Source organism: Somniosus microcephalus, chromosome 12 (assembly GCF_052327205.1).
Source record: "Somniosus microcephalus isolate GS21.2 chromosome 12, FLI_Smic_1.0, whole genome shotgun sequence".
Classification (NCBI taxonomy): Eukaryota; Metazoa; Chordata; class Chondrichthyes; order Squaliformes; family Somniosidae; genus Somniosus; species Somniosus microcephalus.
In genome coordinates, this window is record NC_140998.1 from 49,608,859 (window position 1) to 49,631,400 (window position 22,542).

The window sequence follows — 22,542 nt, forward strand, 5'->3', positions numbered from 1 at the left end:
GGCGTATGCCTGGCGTCCCAGGACTGCAAGAGTCCGAAGATAAGAAGGCACCAGGTAGGTGCGTACTTTTCTTGCGGATCAGAGGCATTCGCTCCCAGGAAGCCTCCGACCGCAATTTCCAGCCCAATGTTAAACAAAAGTGCAAGTAAATCATTACACGTTTCACACCTTCAGTAAATACCATTAAAACCAGGATTTTTTTTTTTTAAAGAAAAAAGTCTTTCCTTGTTCCTTTTCACAATTTGTATAACTATACCTGTAAAACTGAGAAATATTTATTGATGTGAAACACCCAATGTACAATCAAACTAACAATTTTATTTAATGACTTTCACATTCTCAGGACGTCCCAAAGTGCTTCACTGCCAACACATTACTTTTGAAGTGTAGTCACTGTTGTTACCTAGACAAATACAGCAGGCAATTTTGCACAGCAGGGTCCTACAAACTGATGAGATAAGTGATCGGATAATCTGTTTTTGATGGTGTTGGTTGAGGACATCAAGTAGTGCCATGGGATCTCTTACATCCATCTGAGCAGGCAGGCAGTGCCTCGTTTTAACATTTCATCTCACAATGCAGCACTCCCTCAGCACTGTACTGAAACCAACCTAAATTATGTGTTTCAGTCCTCGAGTGGGGCTTGAACTGATGGTGTTCTGACTCAGAGGTGAGAGTGAGCCACACTGACACTTAATATAGAACTGTGGAGTTGTGTTCCTGTGAAAAGAAGTAAAATTATTGGCTTTAAAAGGTCTGTACAACTGATTTATGGCTGATCTATAAACATGACATGGAAGTTTTGACATATGCTCCTTTAATAATACATATTAGTTGTGTTGTAAGCTTGTTGCAAAGTAGAGTAGAAGGCCAAGTTGTCGTAACATGTATGTACTGATGGATGAACCCATGGAAACTGTAAAGGAATGTATTATAAACCTATGAATTCTGAGCACCATAGGTGGATACTGAGGGGGAGAAATTGGTCTTCATTGCACCCATTTTCTGGGTGGAAAAGAGGGCAAAAGAACCAATTTCAGGCAAAACATCCTGCACCCCAAGGGCACCTGAAATACATCCAATCCCATGTTGGGTCCCTAACGTCTCTTTAGGGACACTGCTCAGTGTCGGGGCTACTCCGCTCAATTTTTTGGTTCATAATGCAGCCTACCCAGTGCTCCTTAAAGGAATCATTGGAGGCCGCTACCAAAAACTTACATTTATGTGGAGCGGGGAATGGGGGGAGGAGCAGGAGTGCTCCTCCCGGCTCCACAGCATTCCTGAGAGTCACTGCCACCCGCAAGCACCTCCCTCCTATTTTCCAGTCCCCCTCGCAGGCTGCACAATGGCCGCTGTTGGTGAAGCAGCCGGCCCAAAATGGTCCTCATCAACCAGTGAGCTGCCTCTGGATGCCTGATTGGTGCCCGCGATTTGCTGGCAATATGTTGATGAGGCCCAGTTTTGGGTGAGCCTCGAGCCTCCAGTTTCTGGCAAACATTCCCAGCAGGCCATCTATTTCAGGCCCAAAAACAGGCCAAGACCAATTTCTAGCCCTGAGACTCCTTCAAAAAATGCTGTAATTAATTTCCACTACACTTCAAAACAACAGTGCAATATGTTCTCAGTCCCTGTTTATATATCTATATATAGGTATGGTTGAGGTTCATTAAAGTACACTTGCAGAGTGTGTTCAACATCTTATAATTTGGCAAAAATATTTTTCCATTTGTTTACAAGTAGACGTGACAAAAACAGTGTCAAATTGCTTTGTTGTAACATAAATCAAACATGATTTTGCCACATTCCCAAACAAAAGTTTACCGTACACTTTACAAGAGAATGTCCTATTAAAATCAAACAAGCTCAGAATATCAGCTGCAACATGAATTTCAATAAAACCACACAGTCAACGTTAGAGCTCAAACTCCCTGGACCCCAGTAAAAATCATTCCATTGACTTTAACTTACATGCTGCAGGAGCTTCCATGCAGTCATGTGGTACCAGACAAAGTCAACCTGGTTGAAAGGATAGCTTCAACTGAAACGTTGTGCGGTGATTAGTAAAGATATCAGAATAGACATTAGAATAGAAAGACAATTCATCTCATTGTACACGCGTGATCTTCAACCAATCATAAAAACCTTGCACTTTGGCGGTGGCATAGTGGTTAGCACTGTTGCCTCACAGCGCCAGGGACCCGGGTTCAAATCCGGCCTCGGGCGACTGTCTGTGTGGAGTTTGCACATTCTCCCCGTGTCTGCGTGGGTTTCCTCCGGGTGCTCCGGTTTCCTCCCACAGTCCAAAGATGTGCGGGTTAGGTTGATTTGGCTATGATAAATTGACCCTTAGTGTTAGGGGATTAAATACGTGGGGTTACGGGGATAGGGTGGGATATGTGTCGGTGCAGGCTCGATGGGCCGAAATGGCCTCTATCTGCACTGTGGGGATTCTGTGATTCTGTGATTACAACAGTGGCTACACTTCAAAATTATTTCATTGGCTGTAAAGCGCTTTGGGACGTCCTGAGGTCGTGAAAGGCGCTATATAAATGCAAGTCTATCTTTCACTGAGAGCAGTATTTCTTTGTTTAGCATTGAAAGGATTATTTGAAAAAGAATCTTTACAGGTTTTTTGTTCCATTCATTTTATTTTGTGATTCTCTCTCCTCACACTCCCTTAAGTTACCTCTTCTCTATATCCAGTGCCGATAATATTATTGGCCCGGATTTTGCGGGGCCGATGACGTACGCCGTCGTAAGCCCTAGGAATGGCCCCGCAGGTTCCGGGTTTCCGGATGCGCTGCGCATGCGCGAAAGCCTGGAATGTTCAAACTGTCAAGGTTCACCTTGATAGATGGTTCGCATGTGTCCCAAAACAATTCTGGTCCAACTACTGCCCAGCAAATTCCCACTAAACCCTTATGCCTGGTAAAAGCAGGCAGAGGGCCTGCTTTTACTAGAGTAAGGGTCAAAATAATTGTTAAATTAAAATTTTTTAAATGATTAAAACATACAAAAACAGTCATGTAAATCTTGGGCCAAACTAAAATGTTTTTTTTAAAACGCTTAATCAAAGGGACTTTTAATTAATTTTGAACATGGGAATATTTATTTTTATTAGAATTGTGTTCATTATTTATTTATTTGGGGATTTCTCATAAGCTTATGGGGAATCCCCCTTTCTAATTGGTTGGCCTGGTCCACGTGATCCTAGGGACGCTTCTGAACCACCTGCACCCTGGGATCCGTGGGCCTTTACGCAGGCGAATGCCTGGAGGCCCAGGACCTAAAGACTCCAAAGCCCGGGAGCTATTTTTTTTCAGGCTGGAGGTGTACTCCGGAGGTACGCCTCTGATCGCAAATTTTGGCCCAACATGTCATTTCTTTGCCACAGCTTGGCAATTTTGTATAAGACCACTTTGGAGGAAGCATATCTACTATTTCCATATGCAAGCAGTAAAACAAACAAACAGAAACACAGCCCTCGATGTGCCAGGTGTTGTGAATGGACGTGTACCTCTTTTCCATTTGTTTTTTCAATTGATCTCCCTAACCGAGGCAAGATTTTGAGTATCAGTGGATGGTGTGGCCATTCTCTTCCTCCCCTCACTCTCGCACTGCAGCGTGAAATCGGCAACACTGACTTACAAGCAGTAAACACAGGCAAATTATAATTCACACAGTAATTCAGATGGTGCCGAATACCATGTTTTGCCAAACGCAGCATCAGTTTTATACAGTTGCACGCAAAATGGCCCACATCAGTAACAGTAGCACAGATGCTAAAGAGTAGATGTTAACTGGATGCTTAAAAATACGTTTTCAGGCATTGCAGTTTAAAGACTGTGATTTGTAACGACTAAAATTGCAGCACTATAAGAAACGTATGGGTTACTGGAGTAGGTAGTTACTGTGTCTTTTTTTTTTTAAAAGGATGGGCAAAATTTGCTCGACTGACGCGAGCGCTGACAAACAGTCGAAGTGTTCTGCAGCAGCTGACTCCAATGAACAAATCCGATGGGGTCCATAAACATTCACGTCTAGCAGAGGTAAGTGTCGAATTCCTCCTTTATAACTTTGCTACATTTTGTCTTCAGAACGTTTGACCCAGACAGAAGGTTTACCAGGCAAAAGAACTCAATTCTGCATTCGTGACTGGATTGCAGGACTCAAATTGTGAGACTGTCAAAGAATTCTTTATTCCCTACCGAGAAACTATCCAAGCATCTGATATTACTTCACCCTTTGGCTAAAACCTGGACGTGAGAGGTTCTTTTGGCTCTTGTCTCCAGGAATCAGTTCCTCGGGCACAAAGGTCAGGGGAAAAAAAGGGACAGAGACCCAGTGACGGGAGTCTCCTCCCCTTTAACATCACTTTGGGATTTCAGGCACATTCCTGGGAGGGTGCAGCTTGGCCAACACCTACAGTAGGTGCAGGACTGATGATACTACTTAAATGAGATGGGGTGAGGGGCGTTCTTGGCTTCTGGCCTTATTTTCCATCTGGAAAGTTTGCTACGTGCTCCAGCGCAGTGTTCAGAAGAGCATCTGAATCGCAGAGTTTGAGGGAAGGTTAAATTTAAATGCGTTATACTTTCCGAAGTTATCAAATGTTTGGATAATGTACTATGACTGTCTCTTTTCCTTTATTTTAGGTTCTGCAGCTAGGATCTGAAATTCTTCCACAATACAAACAGGAGGCTCCAAAGACTCCACCGCACATCATCCTACACTATTGTGCATTTAAAACTACCTGGGACTGGATCATCCTTATTTTAACCTTCTATACTGCAATTATGGTTCCTTACAATGTGTCCTTCAGAACAAAACAGAATAACATTGCCTGGCTAGTGCTGGACAGTGTAGTGGATGTGATATTCTTAGTGGATATTGTCTTAAATTTTCACACTACGTTTGTGGGCCCTGGAGGGGAAGTTATATCTGATCCTAAACTAATCAGAATGAACTACTTAAAAACCTGGTTTGTGATTGACCTGCTGTCCTGTTTGCCATATGACATCATCAATGCATTTGAAAATGTGGATGAGGTAGGTTGACATTTCTAGATTTATTACAGTGAAGCAGACCAGTTCTGCTTCCCTTATTACAGTGTTTTAGCATTGTGCTGTCAGTATAAGGTTTGCTTTACGGCAGACTTTTGCGATGTAGTCCTGTCAGGGCTAAATTACGTTATTGAGTTCACACAAATTTTACCTCTTACATCTTGTGGAACCAGATGTTCTGGGATTTTGGCAGAAACGGCATTTTATGAGATGATGGTTCGCGATTCAACCGAACGGATAGTATCCTGTTTGTTTGTAAGGAATGTAAAAAAGTATTTATGATAAACTGAAGCACACTGGAGATCTTGAAGCACTCCCCTGATTGGATCTACAAGCAAAGCTCAGGAAACATACATTTTGCAATTAAATGGTTACGTTACAATAACAAAATAGATCAGATATTGAGACATCTTTATAACTGGAGCAGCATAACAGCTAAAATGTATGAGTTTTCAGGGTCACAAGACATGTTTTTGAGAGGTAAAAGTTGCAAGAAAAATGCTTACAGCTTAACGATCCAAGCACAGCCAGCTGAAACATTTTGTTGCTATGGTTACTGTCATTAGAGATGAAAGAAAAGCACAAATACTGGATATCTGAAATACTAGAAATGCATTCCTGGTTGCCAGAATCTGAAAGAGAAAGATGGAACCTTTCATCACAACTGGCACCACTAGCCTGGAGTAGGACTGACAACAGCAGCCAGAATTCTGTTTTTGTTATAATAATCATTTGCCTTCTTTATACTGCCACCAGAAAGTGTTCTAGAATAACTTGTTTCAGGTACGAGCTAAAATACCTTATTGATGCCCAAATAGGCCACCTCTTTATATAGGTTGTACCCTCGACTTAAGCCCTTCACCATGAAAAAGTTGATTGGCCTGTAGAGTAATAGCATATATGTGCCACTGCTCCACGACCAACCCTAAAGCCGCATTGGCTCTCCACGAGAATTTTTTCCGCTAATTTTTTGTTTAGTCGGCAGAGGAATTAGAAGGATATTTCAGATGAGTACGTGGCTAGAGGAATGGTGCAAGGGGGAGGGATTCAAATTCCTGGGACATTGGAACCGGTTCTGGGGGAGGTGGGACCAGTACAAACTGGACGGTTTGCACCTGGGCAGGACCAGGACCAATGTCCTAGGGGGAGTGTTTGTTAGTGCTGTTGGGGAGGGTTTAAACTAAAATGGCAGGGGGTTGGGAACCTGTGCAGGGAGACAGAGGAATAGGAAACAAGGATAGAAGCAAAAGACAGGAAGGAGAAAAGCAAAAGTGGCAGGCAGAGAAGTCAAGGGTTTAAATCAAACATAGCCACAGTAAATAATAGTTCTAAAAGGTCTAAGAGTGTATAAAAAACAAGCCTGAAGGCTTTGTGTCTTAATGTGAGAAGCATTCATAATAAGGTGGATGAATTAGCTGCGCAAATAGATGTAAATGGATTATGATATAATTGGGTTTACGGAAACATGGCTCCAGGGTGACCAAAGCTGGGAACTCAACATTGAGGGGTATTCAATATTAAGGAAAGACAGGCAAAAAGGAAAAGGAGGTGGGGTAGCATTGCTGGTTAAAGAGGAGATTAACACAATAGTAAGGAACGATATTAGCTCTGATGATGTGGAATACGATGGGGCAGAAAACGTTAGTGGGAGTTGTATACAGACCCCCAAACAGTAATGCTGAGGTTGGGGATGGCATTAAATGGGAAATTAGAGACGCGTGCAATAAGGGCACAGCAGTTATCATGGGTGACTTTAATCTTCATATAGATTGGGCTAACCAAATTAGTAACAATACTGTGGAGGAGGAATTCCTGGCGTGTATACGGGATGGTTTCCTGGACCAATATGTCAAGGAACCAACTAGAGATCAGGCCATCTTAGGCTGGGTATTATGTAATGAGAAAGGATTAATTAGCAATCTTGTTGTGCGAGGCCCCTTGGGCGGAGTGATTATAATATGATAGAATTCTTCATTAAGATAGAGAGTGAAGTAATTGACTCAGAGACTAGGGTGCTGAATTTAAATAAAGGAAACTACGATGGTATGAGGCGTGAGTTGGGTAGGATTGATTGAGGAATGTCACTCAAAGGGTTGACGGTGGATGGGCAATGGCAAACATTTAAAGATCGCATGGATGAAGTACAGAATTTGTTCATCCCTGTTTGGCATAAAAATAAAACAAAAAAGGTGACTCAACATTGGCTAACAAGGGAAATTAGGGATAGCATAAGATCCAAGGAGAGGACATATAAATTGGCCAGAAAAAGCAGCAAACCTGAGGATTGGAAACAGTTTAGGATTCAGCAAAGGAGGACAAAGGGATTAATTAAGAGGGGGAAAATAGAGTATGAGAGTAAGCTTGCAGGGAACATAAAAACTGATTGTAAAAGCTTCTATAGATATGTAAAGAGAAAAAGATTGGTGAAGTCAAGCATAGGTCCCTTGCAGTCAGAATCAGGGGAATTTATAATGGGGAACAAAGAAATGGCAGACCCATTAAATACATACTTTGGTTCTGTCTTCACAAACGAGGACACAAATAACCTCCCAGAGATGTCGGGAACATAGGGTCTAATGGGAGGGAGGAACTGAATGAAATCAGTATTTGGAGGGATATGGTGTTAAGGAAATTGACGGGATTGAAGGCCGATAAATCCCCAGGGCCTGATAATTTACATCCTAGGGTACGTACGGAAGTGGCCCTAGAAATAGCAGATGCATTGCTGGTCATCTTCCAAAATTCTATAGATTCTGGAACAGTTCCCATGGATTGGAGGGTAGCTAATGTTACCCCACTGTTCAAAAAAGGTGGTCGAAAGAAAACGGGAAATTATAGACCGGTAAGCCTGGCATCGGTAGTGGGAAAATGCTAGAGTCCATTATAAAAGATGTAATAGCAGAGCACTTGGAAAACAGTGGCAGGATCGGACAAAGTCAACATGGATTTACAAAAGGTAAATCATGCTTGACTAATCTACTGGAATTTTTTGAGGATGTAACTGGTAGAATAGATAAGGGAGAACCAGTGGATGTGGTGTCTTTGGACTTTCAGAAGGCTTTCGATAAGGTCCCGCATAAGAGATTAGCATGTAAAGTTAAAGCACATGGGATTGGGGGCAAGGTGCTGACTTGGATAGAGAACTGGCTGGCAGACAGGAAGCAAAGAGTTGGAATAAACGGCTCTTTTTCCAAATGGCAGGCAGTGACTAGTGGGGTACCGCAGGGATCGGTGCTAGGACCCCAGCTATTCACAATATATATTAATGATCTAGACGAGGGAACTAGATATAATGGTCTAGAAATTGGGTATAGCCCTGCTTGGGGCGTTAGAATTGGCGGAGCGCAACTTTTATAGCCAGGCGCAACTTATCGACACCTCGTGCGATATTGGGTTGCAGCGCCCCAAAGGTGATTGAGGCGTGAAATCAGGTGTTACACGGGGCACCTAAGGCGCTAACATGCCGACGCTACTCAATATGGGGGCGGGCGGGCGCAGCGCAGGTGCTCTCAATACCCGATGACCACGCGACTTCCCGGCGCTGGCCAGCTCTTAAAGGGGTGGGTCAGGCAGCTCCAGCATCCACACTCTGCGCCTTGTAGGCATGCAAATCGGCGCAGTCCCTTTTCTGGTGCAACAAACTTGGATCCTATGGAGAGGGTGAGGCAGAGAGCAGAGCGCTTCAGCACTGAGTCTCTGGAGGAATTGGTGTCCGCAGTGGAGCGCCGGCGAGATGTCCTATACCCAGACAATGGCAGGAGGCCTAATCATAAGGACTAACGACGAGCTTGGAGGGATGTTTCTCTGAGGGTCAACTCCAGCAGCATGGCGACCAGGAGCCCTGTCCAGTGCCGGAAGAAATTCAACGACTTCACTCGGGTCGTCAGGGTGAGTGGAGTTAATGTAAACTTATGCATCCCTCCATGAGCACCTGACTTTATGGCTACAGGGTGCGCGATACCCCAGTGGCCATCTGTCAGCAAGCACCCATGGCCCTTTCTGGTCACACACATCCACATTTGACTCAGGGCATCATGTAAGGGCTCTTCCACCATGGGGGGCATGAGAACATCACTCAGGGCATCATGTAAGGGCTCTTCCACCATGGGGGGCATGAGATCAACACTCAGGGCATCATGTAAGGGCTCTTCCACCATGGTGGGCATGAGAACATCACTCAGGGCATCATGTAAGGGCTCTTCCACCATGGGGGGCATGAGAACATCACTCAGGGCATCATGTAAGGGCTCTTCCACCATGGGGGGCATGAGATGATAACTCAAGGCATCATGTAACATCACTTCCCGTCCTTTGCCCTGCAGGCCAAGCTGGCGCGGAATCGAAAGGAGCAGCTTCGCACCGGAGGAGGCCGTCCTCAAGTGGAGCCTCTGACGGATCTCGAGGAGAGAGTCCACCAGATTATGGGAGGACGTCTGAGTGGTCCTGTCACCACTGCAGCTGCCGACCCCATTGTCCACAGCGATGGTAAGTTTCTCAACTATTACAGCTGTCACCTTTCAGTTGTTTCCCCCGCCAGCATGCTTTCTCAAAATGTACCCATGTCATAGCATTGCCGCACTGTTGCATCCCTTGCTGCCAAACTGTCCTTTTGCTAAAGCCACTCTTGAACCTCCCTGCTTTCAGATGCTGCATCACCAGCTCGGGAGCCGGCCCCTCAAGCTGCCAGTGCAAGTGCCTCCGGAGGTGACGACCAGGAGGAAGCCGGACCATCCGTGCCAGCCTCAGGGGAGCCACCGCATGTGGAGACTGGGGATAGTAGTTCCCTTGAGGGGAGGGGGGGGGGCTCTGATGAGCCAGTTGCAGGGACCAGCGGCCAGCAGCAACGCGCGGGGGGTAGGGACGCTCGGGGCCGTCTCCACGGAGGGCGAGGCAGGCCACCATGACTGCTGCACAGAGTGCAGAGGAGGTGCGTAGCCTTGCGGAAATGAGTGCCCAGGCCCGGCTCAGGCACACTGAGCTTATGGTTGCAGTGGGGAGGATGCCTGAGTCCATCGACACTCTGGCAAAGAGTGTGGTGGACTTTGGGGCAGCAATGGAAAGGACTGTCCAGGGCTTCGGGGCAGCAATGGAAAGGTCTGTCCAGGGCTTCGGGGCAGCAATGGAAAGGTCTGTCCAGGGCTTGTCCGAAGCAGTGGAAAGGACTGTTCTGGCCTTGTCCGAAGCAGTGGAAAGGACTGTTCTGGCCTTGTCCGAAGCAGCGGAAAGGACTGTTCCGGCCTTGTCCGAAGCAGTGGAAAGGACTGTCCATGGCTTCTCCGAAGCACTGGCACCTGCCACGCAGGTCCTCACTGCTGCCACGCAGTCACTTGCTGGCCTCGTCCACACGCAGATTGAGGCCACGCGAACACTCACTGCTACCACCCTAGCTGCATCAGGCAGGATCACCCCAGGCCCTTGCAGCACCACTGCAGGCCATGAATCTGTGGAGCAGTCGATAGCGGCGGATGATCCGGTGCGGCACCGTCAGAGTGCCAGTGTGTCAGCTGACCATGGTGCAGGTGTCCTCTCTCTGCATGTGACCAGTCCTGATGCCAACTCTGGCACGTTAGCAGAGCAGCTGCCACCACCTGCGCGGCACACTGCTAGCAGACATGCCCAGTTGGAGCAGCCTGCTTGCGGGACCTCCAAGCCCAGAGGTCGGCCAGGCCGTCCCTCAGGGGCTTCCGCCTCCAGACACTCAGCAGGCGTCCCCCAGCCTTGACCCAGCCACTGGGGTACAATTACGGAGGAGCTGCAGGGAGGGAAGGGGCCGACCTCGTAAGAGGAGTCGGTCTCCATCAAGGGGTCACCAATAGAGGGAGGTGCTAAGACGTCTCTTTTTCCGGTTTTAAGGCAGTCCACACCTGTTGTGTTTGTTTGTTATGGTTTGGTTAGTTTCGCTGGGTTGCCACACAGTTATCTGTTAGTTTGTTAGTTATGATTTCTGTTGCCATTATGTTGTCATGCTGGAAGGAAGCACTTGTTTGAAAATAAAGAAAACTTTTTATTTACAATCGACCTGTACACTATTTACAATCATCGATGCCTTCATAGGCTTACAGCAAACCGGAGGGCGCTGTTCGATTCACAGCCACCATTCCGTCCGAGGGGCCTAGAACCGAGTCCTTATGAGCCTCTGACGAACGGCCCTTCCAGTTTCTGGAGCCCTCCCATCTTCCTCCTCCTCCTCCTCCTCCTGATCCTCCTCGCCCGCATGCTCCTCCTCCACCTCCTCGTCCGCCTGCTCTGCTGGACCTTGAGAGTCGGCTAGCATTGGCTGGGTGCGTCGAATGGCAGGTTGTGGAGCATGCAGCAGACAACAACGATGCGCGCCCATGCTCCGGCGAGTACTGTAGGGCGCCCCCCGAATGGTCTAGACAGCGGAAACGCTGCTTCAGCAGACCAATTGTGTGCTCCACAGTGTTCCTGGTGGCCTGATGGCTGCTGTTGTAAAGCTCTTCTGCCGGGGTGGTGGGCAAACGGAGCGGGGTCATGAGCCATGGGCAGAGAGGATAGCCCTTGTCGCCCAGAAGCCAGCCTCGTGGGTGATCCGGGGCCTCAAAAAGGTCAGCCACTGAGGTCTGCCGCAGGATGAAGGCATCATGGCTGCTGCCAGGGAATTGTGCATTCACCGCCATGATCATCTGCCGGTGATCACAGACCAGCTGCACATTAAGGGAGTGGAAGCCCTTTCGGTTACGGAACTCCTCCGGATTCTGCAATGGCGCCCGCAAAGCCACGTGTGTACAATCAATGGCCCCCTTCAACATGGGGAAGTCCGCAATAGCTGCGAAGCCCTGTGCACGCTCCCCCTGCTTCTCCAGGGTCAGAGGGAAGGTGATGAAATCGCGCCTCCTTTTGTAGAGGGCAGCTGTAACTTGCCAGATGCAGCAATGCACCGCAAATTGAGAGATATTAGAAATGTCCCCAGCTGCTGCCTGAAACGATCCGCTGGCGTAAAAGTTGAGCGCAACAGTCACTTTCACGGCCACCGACAGAGAGGTCCTGCACCGTATCCGTGGCTGCAGATCCCCAACAAGCAGGTGGCACAGCTCAGAGACAACATCCTTACCAAATCTCAGGCGTCGCAGACACTGCTCCTCCGACATGGTAAGGTAGGAGACCTGCTGCCTGAAAAGCCTGGCAGTGTATGGTCGGATTTGGCGACGTCCATTGGCCCTCCTCCTTCTGGCCAATCCTGGCCCTCTCTCCCTCCGTCGCTGTGCCCCTGCCAGCTGTTCAGCAAGGATAACGTGCCCCTCCAAAGCAGCTCCCATTATTCTGTCTGACGAATAAGACGCAGTCAGCTTTCTGGATCCAACTGCTCTGAACAGGGCTGAAGGTCCCAAGGCTCCTCTGGCTTAATAACAACAAGTCTTTGCCACTGAAGGTCTGCAACTCTCTCCAGCAGCGAGCAGAATGGCCAGGCCAAATGGCTGCCGGTTTTATAGTAGTGCTGTCCCCTTTAAAGAGCGCCCCCCGAGTACGAGATGGACCTGGTAACGTTCCATCCAACTGTCACTAATAGCGCCAGGTGAAACAGAGGGGGGCGCCACTGAATTTCTGGTACGGGGCACCAAAAAGGCGTTGCACAATGAAATGACGTCATGATCTGGCTGCGCCGGCGCGGACAGGCTACTCAATATGGCCGGATGCACTAGGATCACTGCACACGTCCAAAAATTGGGTAACGCCCCAAATCTCGGGCTCTTTAGGTGCTAATCGCTGGCACAACCAACCGAATTTCTAGGCCAATATCTCCAAGTTTGCAGACGACACAAAGCTGGGTGGGCGTGTGTACTGTGAGGAGGATGCCGAGAAACTCCAGTATGATTTGGACAGGTTGGGTGATTGGGCAGATGTATGGCAGATGCAGTATAATGTGGATAAATGCGAGGTTAACCACTTTGGTGGCAAAAACAGGAAGGCAGATTATTATCTGAATGGCAATAGATTGGGAAAAGGGGAAGTGCAACGAGACCTGGGTGTCCTTTGCACCAGTCGCTGAAGGTAAGCATGCAGGTGCAGCAGGCGGTTAAGAAGGCAAATGGTATGTTTGGCCTTCGTAGCGAGGTGATTCGACTACAGGAACAAGGATGTCTTGCTGCATTTGTACAGGGCCTTGGGGAGACCACACCTTGAGTATTGTGTGCCATTTTGGTCGCCTTATCTGAGGAAGGATGTTCTTGCCATGGAGGGAGTGCAGCGAAGATTCACCAGACTGATACCTGGGATGGCAGGAATGACGTATGAGGAGAGATTGGGTCGATTGGGCTTATTCTCGCTGGAGTTTAGAGGAATGAGAGGGGATCTCATTGAAGCTTATAAAATTCTAACAGGACTGGACAGACTGGATGCAGGAAGGATGTTCCCGATGGCCGGGAAGTCCAGAACCAGAGGTCACAGTCTGAGGATAAGGGGTAAGCCATTTAGGACAGAGATGAGGAGGAATTTCTTCACCCAGAGAGTGGTGAACCTGTGGAATTCTCTACCACAGAAGGCAGTAGAGGCCAATTCATTAAATATATTCAAGAAGGAGTTAGATATATTTCTTAAGGCTAAAGGGATCAAGGGATATGGGGAGAAAGCAGGGACAGGGTACTGAGTTTGGATGATCAGCCATGATCTCATTAAATGGCGGAGCAGGCTCGAGGGGCCGAATGGCCTACTCCTGCTCCTATCTTCTATGTTTCTATGTTTAGTATGATGCGAGTGAGAATTTTACTTGGCACACAAGTAATCTCATCTACCTGCTTCATCTGGCTTTCAATGCATTATACGAGGCCGTGTATGTGCATCCAGGCTTAGGCTCTTGTCACATTAGCGCACCCACAACAACTGAGACTCATCTGTCGATTTAACAGAAGGCTCCAACATCCCTCTTAGATCGTATGAAACAGTTTTAAGGGTACATTTCCAGCTTTAGCACTCCCGGTGCAGAACATTGAGCACTGGGAGCATGTATCAGGAATTCAGATGAGTGCCCATGATTTCCATTTATTATGGATGGAAAATCCATAGTTGCACATCCAAATCTCAATATGTGCTGGCATGTAAAGTTCTGTGCTAAAGATGTAAATTTACTCGTACTTGTCATTACTAAACAAACTTAAAGTCCATCATGGGAATTCTATTTAAAAGTGGAGTATTTAGGGTGGGCTTCACATGACTGGCTCATGAAATATTTGCTATCTTGAAGTGCTTGTGAGCCATCTCTGGAGAAACAATCGCAAATGTGTTAAATGAATAGACTTGGGAGGCGAAATTCGGCTCCTTTGCGCCTGCCGTTAGTGCCTCCAGGGGGCACTAACAAGGCGCGAAGGGGTTATTGCGTGAGGGGCGAAAAAAGCGTTGCTGAGGCGCTGCTGATAGCGCCGTGCCCCCGCTAGTAGCGCCCCGGGCCGCCACACCTCTGGCAATGATGTCATCGCCGTGTGCGCCGATCCCTTTGTGCCCCGCCGCCTCCCCTTATCGCCCCCCCCCCATGGTAGAAATTCTTCTGTGCCTCACAAGGCTGCCGCGGGCGGTGTCAGTGCTAGCCTTGAGGGTGGCGTGCTGGGCCGATCTCCGCTCGCGGGGCGGTAGTTAAAGTGGAGGTGTGGCCGTGACCCTTGCCGCCATTTTCTTTTTTTGGCCGACCTCCAGGTCGGCCCTCCATGGTGTGCCGTGGCGTGGTCCTGGCGATCATCAATGTACCGGGAAAAGAGGTGAGGGAGGGGACCTGAGTAGGACTGGAACAAAGAGTGTTCTACATATCCCATGAACTGGCAGGCATAGCTAGGGCCCATGCGGGTTCCCATAGCAACACGTTTAATTTGGAGGAAGTGAGTGGGGTCAGAGGAGAAGTTGTTCAATGTGAGAACAAGCTCAGCCAGGTGGAGGAGGATGGTGGTGGATGGGGACTGGTTGGGCCTCTGTTCAAGGAAGAAACGGAGCGCCCTCAGGCCATCCTGGTGGGGGATGGAGGTGCAGAGGGATTGTCCTGGTGGGGGATGGAGGTGTAGAGGGATTGTCCCGGTGGGGGATAGAGGTGTAGAGGGATTGTCCCGGTGGGGGTTGGAGGTGTAGAGGGATTGTCCCGGTGGGGGATGGAGGTGTAGAGGGATTGTCCCGGTGGGGGATGGAGGTGTAGAGGGATTGTCCTGGTGGGGGATGGAGGTGTAGAGGGATTGTCCTGGTGGGGGATAGAGGTGTAGAGGGATTGTTCCGGTGGGGGATGGAGGTGTAGAGGGATTGTCCTGGTGGGGGATGGAGGTGTAGAGGGATTGTCCTGGTGGGGAATGGAGGTGTAGAGGGATTGTCCTGGTGGGGGATAGAAGTGTAGAGGGATTGTCCTGGTGGGGGATGGAGGTGTAGAGGGATTGTCCTGGTGGGGGATGGACGTGTAGAGGGATTGTCCTGGTGGGGGATGGAGGTGTAGAGGGATTGTCCTGGTGGGGGATGGAGGTGTAGAGGGATTGTCCTGGTGGGGGATGGAGGTGTAGAGGGATTGTCCTGGTGGGGGATGGAGGTGTAGAGGGATTGTCCTGGTGGGGGATGGAGGTGTAGAGGGAATGTCCTTGTAGTGTCCGTGTGTAGATAAAGACACTGAAGACAGGAGTTGGTTCATAGGTATTTACTAAGCAAGTCTGGGGGGGTTTCCTAAAGGATATACACAATACACAGGCTTATATAGCCCAAGTGGCAATTACCGGCATTACGCACACCTGGGGCTCTTAAAGGCACATACACCACAATTCCTCCCCTTCTAGCTAACTAGTACATCATATTTTAAGTAATTATTAATTACATGTTATATGCAAAATAATATACATTGCTGTATTAATTAATTATAAGTTAGTCTCTCAGGAGGCTTCCTGACTCGGTCCGGATAACGCCTCGGGGGTGTAGTAGTTTCTGGTGGTGTAGTAGGTTCTTCTGGCAAGGCTGATTCGGCTTGAAGGCCAGTGTCGGGTTCATCGGGCTCCAGTATCACCGGATCGGAGGTAGATATGGGTATCTCTACTTCATCGTTAGATGTATAGAGTGGTGGTGTAGGTTGTCCCTTTTCGGATGACTTGATGATTTGGTCAGCATGGCGCCTTATTATGCTGTCTCCGATGTCCACGGTATACATCAGTGGTCCTAATCGTGTGCAGATAGTTCCAGGCTGCCATTTCTCGGTACGGTAGTCCCGGGCCAAAACCGGTTGGCCTATCTGGAAGGCCCTAGTTGGCCTTTCATTCATGCCCTGAAACTGCCGGTTCTCCACGTCCCTTCGGATGTTGGGCTTGACCAAATCCAGCCGGCATCTTAGGTTTCTATTGTAGTACATCATGGCGGGAGTTTGGTTAGTAACCATATGCGTTGCATTCCTATATGCAAATAAGAAGTTATCCACCTTGTGCTGAAGTTTTATGTCTTCATTACCCATGGCCTTGATGGCCTTCTTGAAGGTCTGGACAAACCTTTCAGCCAATCCATTGGTGGCGGGATGGTATGGGGCGGACGTGTAGTGCTTTACCCCATTGTTCTTTAAGAACTTTCTGAATTCTTCGGACACAAATTGCGGTCCATTATCAGAACATATCTGCTCCGGCAGCCCATTCCTGGCAAATATGGTCCTTAATACTGTGATGGTTTTTTTCCGTGGTGGTGGAGGACATCTTTATTACCTCCGGCCACTTGGAGTGTGCATCAACTGCGATTAAGAACATTGAGTCCATAAATGGACCAGCAAAGTCGATGTGCACCCTTTGCCAGGGAGATGAGGGCCACTCCCATGGATGTAGAGGGGCCTGTGGCGGAGCATTTTGGACCTTCTGGCATCCTAGGCAGCTCTTGGTCATGTCTTCGATGTCTCCATCGATACCTGGCCACCATACAAACGCCCTAGCTAGGTTCTTCATTTTCACTCCACCCAGATGCCCCTCGTGAAGCTCCTTTAGCACTTTATCCTGGAGTTTGGGTGGAATCACCACTCTGGATCCACACATCAAGGTTCCTCGGCACACTGACAGCTGTTCTCTTCTTTGCGAGAATGCTGGCAACAGTGGTTCGCCATGTGCTGGCCATCCCTTCATTGTTAAATCGTAGACCCGTGAGAGAGTAGGGTCATTTCTTGTCTCCCTTTCAATGGCAGAATTTGTCACCGGTAGACATTCCACTATGGTAGAGTGGAATATCTCTACTGGGTCTACTGTAGGTGCCTCTTCTATCGTTGGCAACAGTAGGCGTGATAAACCGTCAGCATTCCCATGCTGTTTTGACCCTTTGTATTCAATGTTGTATTGGTGTGCCCCTAGAAAAAGGGACCACCTCTGTAGTCTTTGTGCCGTCATAATGGGGACACCTTTTTTAGGGTTGAATATGGAGATGAGGGGTTGATGGTCAGTCAGCAAGGTAAATTTTTGTCCGTGTAGGTAATGGTTGAATTTCTTCACTCCCCATACCAGGCTGAGTGCTTCCCTGTCTATCTGGGCATAGTTACGCTCAGCTGAGTTCAATGAGCGTGACGCAAAAGCTATCCGCCGTTCCGAGCCATCAGGGAATCTATGGGACAATACCGCTCCTATGCCGTAAGGGGATGCATCGCACGCCAGTCTGATTGGTAGTGATGGGTTGTAATGAGCCAAAATTTTCTCGGATGTGATTAAGTCTTTACATTTATGGAAGGCACGTTTACAGTCTTCGTTCCATTTCCAAATCACTCCTGTCTGTAGAAGATCATTAAGAGGGTGTAGAATAGTTGATAAGTTCGGTAAAAATTTATGATAGTAATTTATTAATCCCAGGAATGACCTTAATTGTGAAACATTTTCAGGTGCTGGGGCTTTTATAACTGCTTCAATTTTTTCAGGTGACTTATGCAACCCTTCCTTATTAATTATGTGGCCACAATATGATAACTGATTTTGGAAAAATTCGCACTTGGGGCGATTTGCTCGTAGGCCCCGTTCTTTCAGCCCAGTGAGCACCTGCTCCAAATTGGCAAGGTGCTCGTTGTCGTTTTCTCCTGTTATAAGGATGTCGTCTAGGTAGCATTGAGTCCCCGGAATCCCTTGCAGGACTTGCTCCATAGCCCTTTGCCATATAGCTGGAGCTGATGCTATTCCAAAAACCAGTCGATTGTACTGGTACAGGCCTTTGTGTGTGTTTATTGTGAGATACTTTTTAGAGGTCTCCCCAACCTCCATCAGTAGATATGCCTGTGCCAAGTCAATTTTTGTGAAACGTTTCCCTCCGGTAGTGAGGCGAAAATATCTTCTATCCTCGGAAGAGGATACTGTACCGTGTGAAGGACCGGGTTTACAGTCACCTTAAAGTCCCCACAGATGCGAATTTTTTTCTGTTCCTCAGAGTTATTTTTCAATGTTTTTTTCATGACTGGAACGATGGGTGTTGCCCATTCGCTCCAATCTATTTTGGATAATACGCCTGCCTTTTCCAAATTCTTCAGCTCTGCCTCGACTGCCGGATGTATTGCGTATGGCACCGGTCTTGCCTTAAAAAATTTTGGAATTGCTGTATCTTCCACTTTTATTGAGGCGGTGATGCCTTTCAAGGTTCCTAGTTTCTCTTGAAACACTTCTTTGGCGTTGGCCAAGGTGTCTTTTAATCGTTCAGGTATGATGTCATCATTGCTTTTTTCCTTACTGGTCACCGTCAGTGCCTGAATGGAGTGCCAGTCTAAACGTATCTTCCTTATCCATTCACGTCCCAACAACGGTGGACCACCATCTTGTAGAATGTATAAATGCAACTTTTGTATTTCTTTGCCGTTGTATACCACAGGCACCCTTATTTTTCCTTTGGGGTAGACTTTCTGCCCCGTATATGTTTTTAAGATGATGGATGTGTCTTTTAGAGGTATATGCGAAAATAGCCTCTCGTAATCTCGTCGATTTATTACGGTTAGAGCTGATCCTGTATCTAGCTCCATTTTAACTGGGGACCCTGCTATTGTGAGGGTAACCCAAATGGTTTGGTAATCCTCTTTGGCAAGTACATTATGTAATTTGAGACAGCTTAGTCTCTTGTTTCCGGAGTCGCTATCGCTATTCTGGTCTTCGGAGCTACTGTCCGCCATCATTTGTACCTTCCTGTACTTTTCTTTATTGATTTTTTGTTTTCTGTCAGTGGATTTATTTTGTCCAGATTGGCATACCCGTGCAATGTGTCCAATCTTACCACATTGCCTGCATGCTTTGCCCTTGAACCAGCAGTCCCTCTGGTTATGGGTGGATCTGCCGCAGCGATAACATCTTCCGAACTCCTGTGTCATTTTATGGGTGCCGAAGTCCTGTGTCTCTTGTTGTATCTCTGCAGCTCCTTTTGCTGCTGCTTCGTATGATACAGCCATACTGAAAGCTTTGTCCAATGTTAAATCTTTTTCAGAAAGCAGTCTTTTTTGTGTTCCTTCACTTAAGAGACCGCAAACAAATTTGTCTCGAAGATAATCCGATAGTCCTGCTCTGAATTGGCAGTACTTTGATAGCTTTCTTAATTCGGTTAGGTAATCAGCGTTACTTTCATTCTTGTGTTGATTTCTCTTGAAGAACTTGAATCGTTCCGCTATCAGCAGCGGTGTTGGGTTTAAATGCTCCTGCAGGGTATCAACAATTTCTTTAAAAGTCTTGTCCTTTGGTTTGGCTGGAGTGATTAAATTTCGTAACAGCCCGTATATCTTCGCGCCCATTAAGTTCAGAAGTACTGAAGCTTTTTTTTCATCTGTTATTCCATTTGCAGTGCAATAAACCTCTACTCTTTCCACGTATGTGGTCCAATCTTCTATTTCGCCATCAAAAGCCGCAATATTACCAGATTTAGGCATTTCAGAAAAGATATGGCGCTTCCCGCGCTTTTTTTTTTCTCTCTGTAGCAACGATATGGCGCTTCCCGCGCTTTCCCGCCGCTGCTACCGATATAAACGCTGTTTATTCACTGTTGGAGACTCGTTCCCGACGGAGGTCTAAACGCTGACCTGCTTGCCGCGCCGGCCGTCTCTCGAGTGCACCCTCCCAGTCCGTTATTGCTTGCCTCCGATTTCGCTGCCTGTCTCAGCTGTAGAGCCCGCCGCTGGAGCTCCAGCCTGACGCCCAGGAAGGATTAGCGCAGTACCTGTCACCAGCTTGGCCAGCTGGTGAAACCACAGTTTCTCTTACTTCCTTGAGTCTTCTGGACGCTGGAGGAATCGATGTCCTTGAGGTGCTGCCGAATTGCAGGTAAGTCCGTTTCCACTTCGTCGCCACTGTAGTGTCCGTGTGTAGATAAAGACACTGAAGACAGGAGTTGGTTCATAGGTATTTACTAAGCAAGTCTGGGAGGGGTTTCTAAAGGATATACACAATACACAGGCTTATATAGCCCAAGTGGCAATTACCGGCATTACACACACCTGGGGCTCTTAAAGGCACATACACCACAGTCCTGGTGGGTGGTGGAGGTGTAGAGGGATTGTCCTGGTGGGGGATAGAGGTGTAGAGGGATTGTCCTGGTGGGGGATGGAGGTGTAGAGGGATTGTCCTGGTGGGGGATGGAGGTGTAGAGGGATTGTCCTGGTGGGGGACGGAGGTGTAGAGGGATTGTCCTGGTGGGGTTAGAATTTTCATGCTGTATGATTTTCCCATTTCCATTTGCAACATTTTATCTTTCCTGCATCTTACAGAAGCACAATATGTTCTTTCAATTCCTTCCTCCCCTCCTAAACCCCTCCCCTGTCTCTGCACCTGCTTAATACCTGTTACATCTCCAGCTTTTTCCAGTTCTGATGAAGGGTCCCAGACCTGAAACGTTAACCCTGTTTCTCTCTCCCCGGATGCTGCCTGGCCTGCTGAGTATTTCCAGCATTTTCTGTTGTTATTTCAGATTTCCAGCATCCGCAGTATTTTGCTATTGTAAACAAAATGAAACACTACCCAACAGACTAGACTGAACGTGGCTCACTTCCCAATTTTATCCATTCCATGAAGCTCTGCTATTTAGCTAATGTCTATTCTCAGCACAGCGCTACAGACACTATTAATGAAAAGCACCCACCTCTGAAGAAGCCACTGAAAAAGAAAGACTTGTGTATCTATATAGGGCCTTTCACAACCTCAGGACATCCCAAAGCACTTCACAGCCAATTAAATACTTTGAAAGTGTAGTCACTGCAGTAATGCAGGGAACGCGGCAGCCAATTTGCACACAGGAAGCTCCCACTGCACTCCTGCTGTCTGATGCTTTAAAAAAAAATTCCCCATGACACTACCAGCAGTTCTGTTTCTGCAGTGGAGTGATACCCAACTCCTGCCTCCTGTAGCTTCCCTACTCTGTTGGTGCCTGCTTCAGTAATCTATCTTTCTGCAGTTCCCAATGAGAAGGGGAGCGTCGTGCTGCTTGGAGCAGGAGACACATCAACCTACTGCTCCCCTGCCAAGAAAGCTGGGAGAGCCATCTATCTGATTTTCAAAAATCCCATCAACTGTTTCTCCTTGTGGGTATTTCAGAGGTGAGGACTTTTCATTAACAGTGCTCACCTCACCTGAAGTAATATCTGCCCAGGTTTTCAGACAAATATCAATGTAGTAATCCTTCAGTTGATTGAAATATCAAGATTATGGAGTTACCAGTCTATATAAGCTATGAAGAGAACCAGGACTGAGAAAATGGAATAAAAATATAAATACAATAATATTTTTCAGTGGAGGGGCAGTGATTAAAAATGTAATTTAGAGATGATCAAGACACAATTAACAAAGGTTAATTGATAGTAAAATTATCTTTACCTTTACCAACTGCTTTCATTGTTATGTATTTTTATTGGTTGGAATGTTCCTCTGACCACAAAGGTGGCCAATATGTCTATTATTATATCTAAAGCTGGCAGCAGAATTTAATGTAAGATAGCCCAGTATTATTTTACTGACACACAGAAAGGAGGAGAAAACAAGTGACAGAAGTGAAGGAGGAGAGTGAAACAAGTGAAAGGGAAGAGACAGACAGATGTAAAGGAGAGAAGAGAGAAAGAGAAGGCCAGAAGTGAAGGCGATGTAATTGCTCGGAGGACTCCAAGAAATGCAAAATGGATTGGGAGTTGAACATAGTGGGATAGATTTTCATCTGTACCACTGGATATAAAGGGGGTCATTTTAACCCCCCCAAAACATATGGGTTTGGGTTAAGTGGGAAATTAAAATGTTAAAATTTAAAACACAAACCCAAACCCAACCGGCCTCGAAGCCGCTCACTTCCAGTTTTAACGGCGGCGGGACAGGGGGGGGGGGGCAGGTGACCAATCTGTTCTCAGGAGGTGGGTCCCTCATTTAAATATTTTAATGAGGCTGCGTGCCTCAGATTTTAGTTGTGTTCCAGGCCTCAGGAAACCCAGCAGCTGAAGGGAGATGAGGACTCCTGAATGGAACAGGTAAGTGCCTTTCCAGCACTGCTAGTGAGCCAGGAAGAGCAGGAGTGCTTCCCCCAGGCTCCCAAGCAAACCTATTAACCTCCCCAGCGATTG

General features: G+C 47.4%; 1 protein-coding gene across 1 annotated transcript in view; it reads left to right on the forward strand.

Moving 5' to 3' along the window:
* kcnh5b (potassium voltage-gated channel, subfamily H (eag-related), member 5b) overlaps positions 1-22,542 on the forward strand; it is a 553,929-nt gene that overhangs the window by 158,612 nt on the left and 372,775 nt on the right. The window contains exons 5-6 of the mRNA XM_086002823.1: positions 3,934-4,049; positions 4,656-5,048. Coding sequence (XP_085858949.1) covers positions 3,934-4,049; positions 4,656-5,048 — 509 coding nt within the window. The remainder of the gene's footprint in view (positions 1-3,933; positions 4,050-4,655; positions 5,049-22,542) is intronic.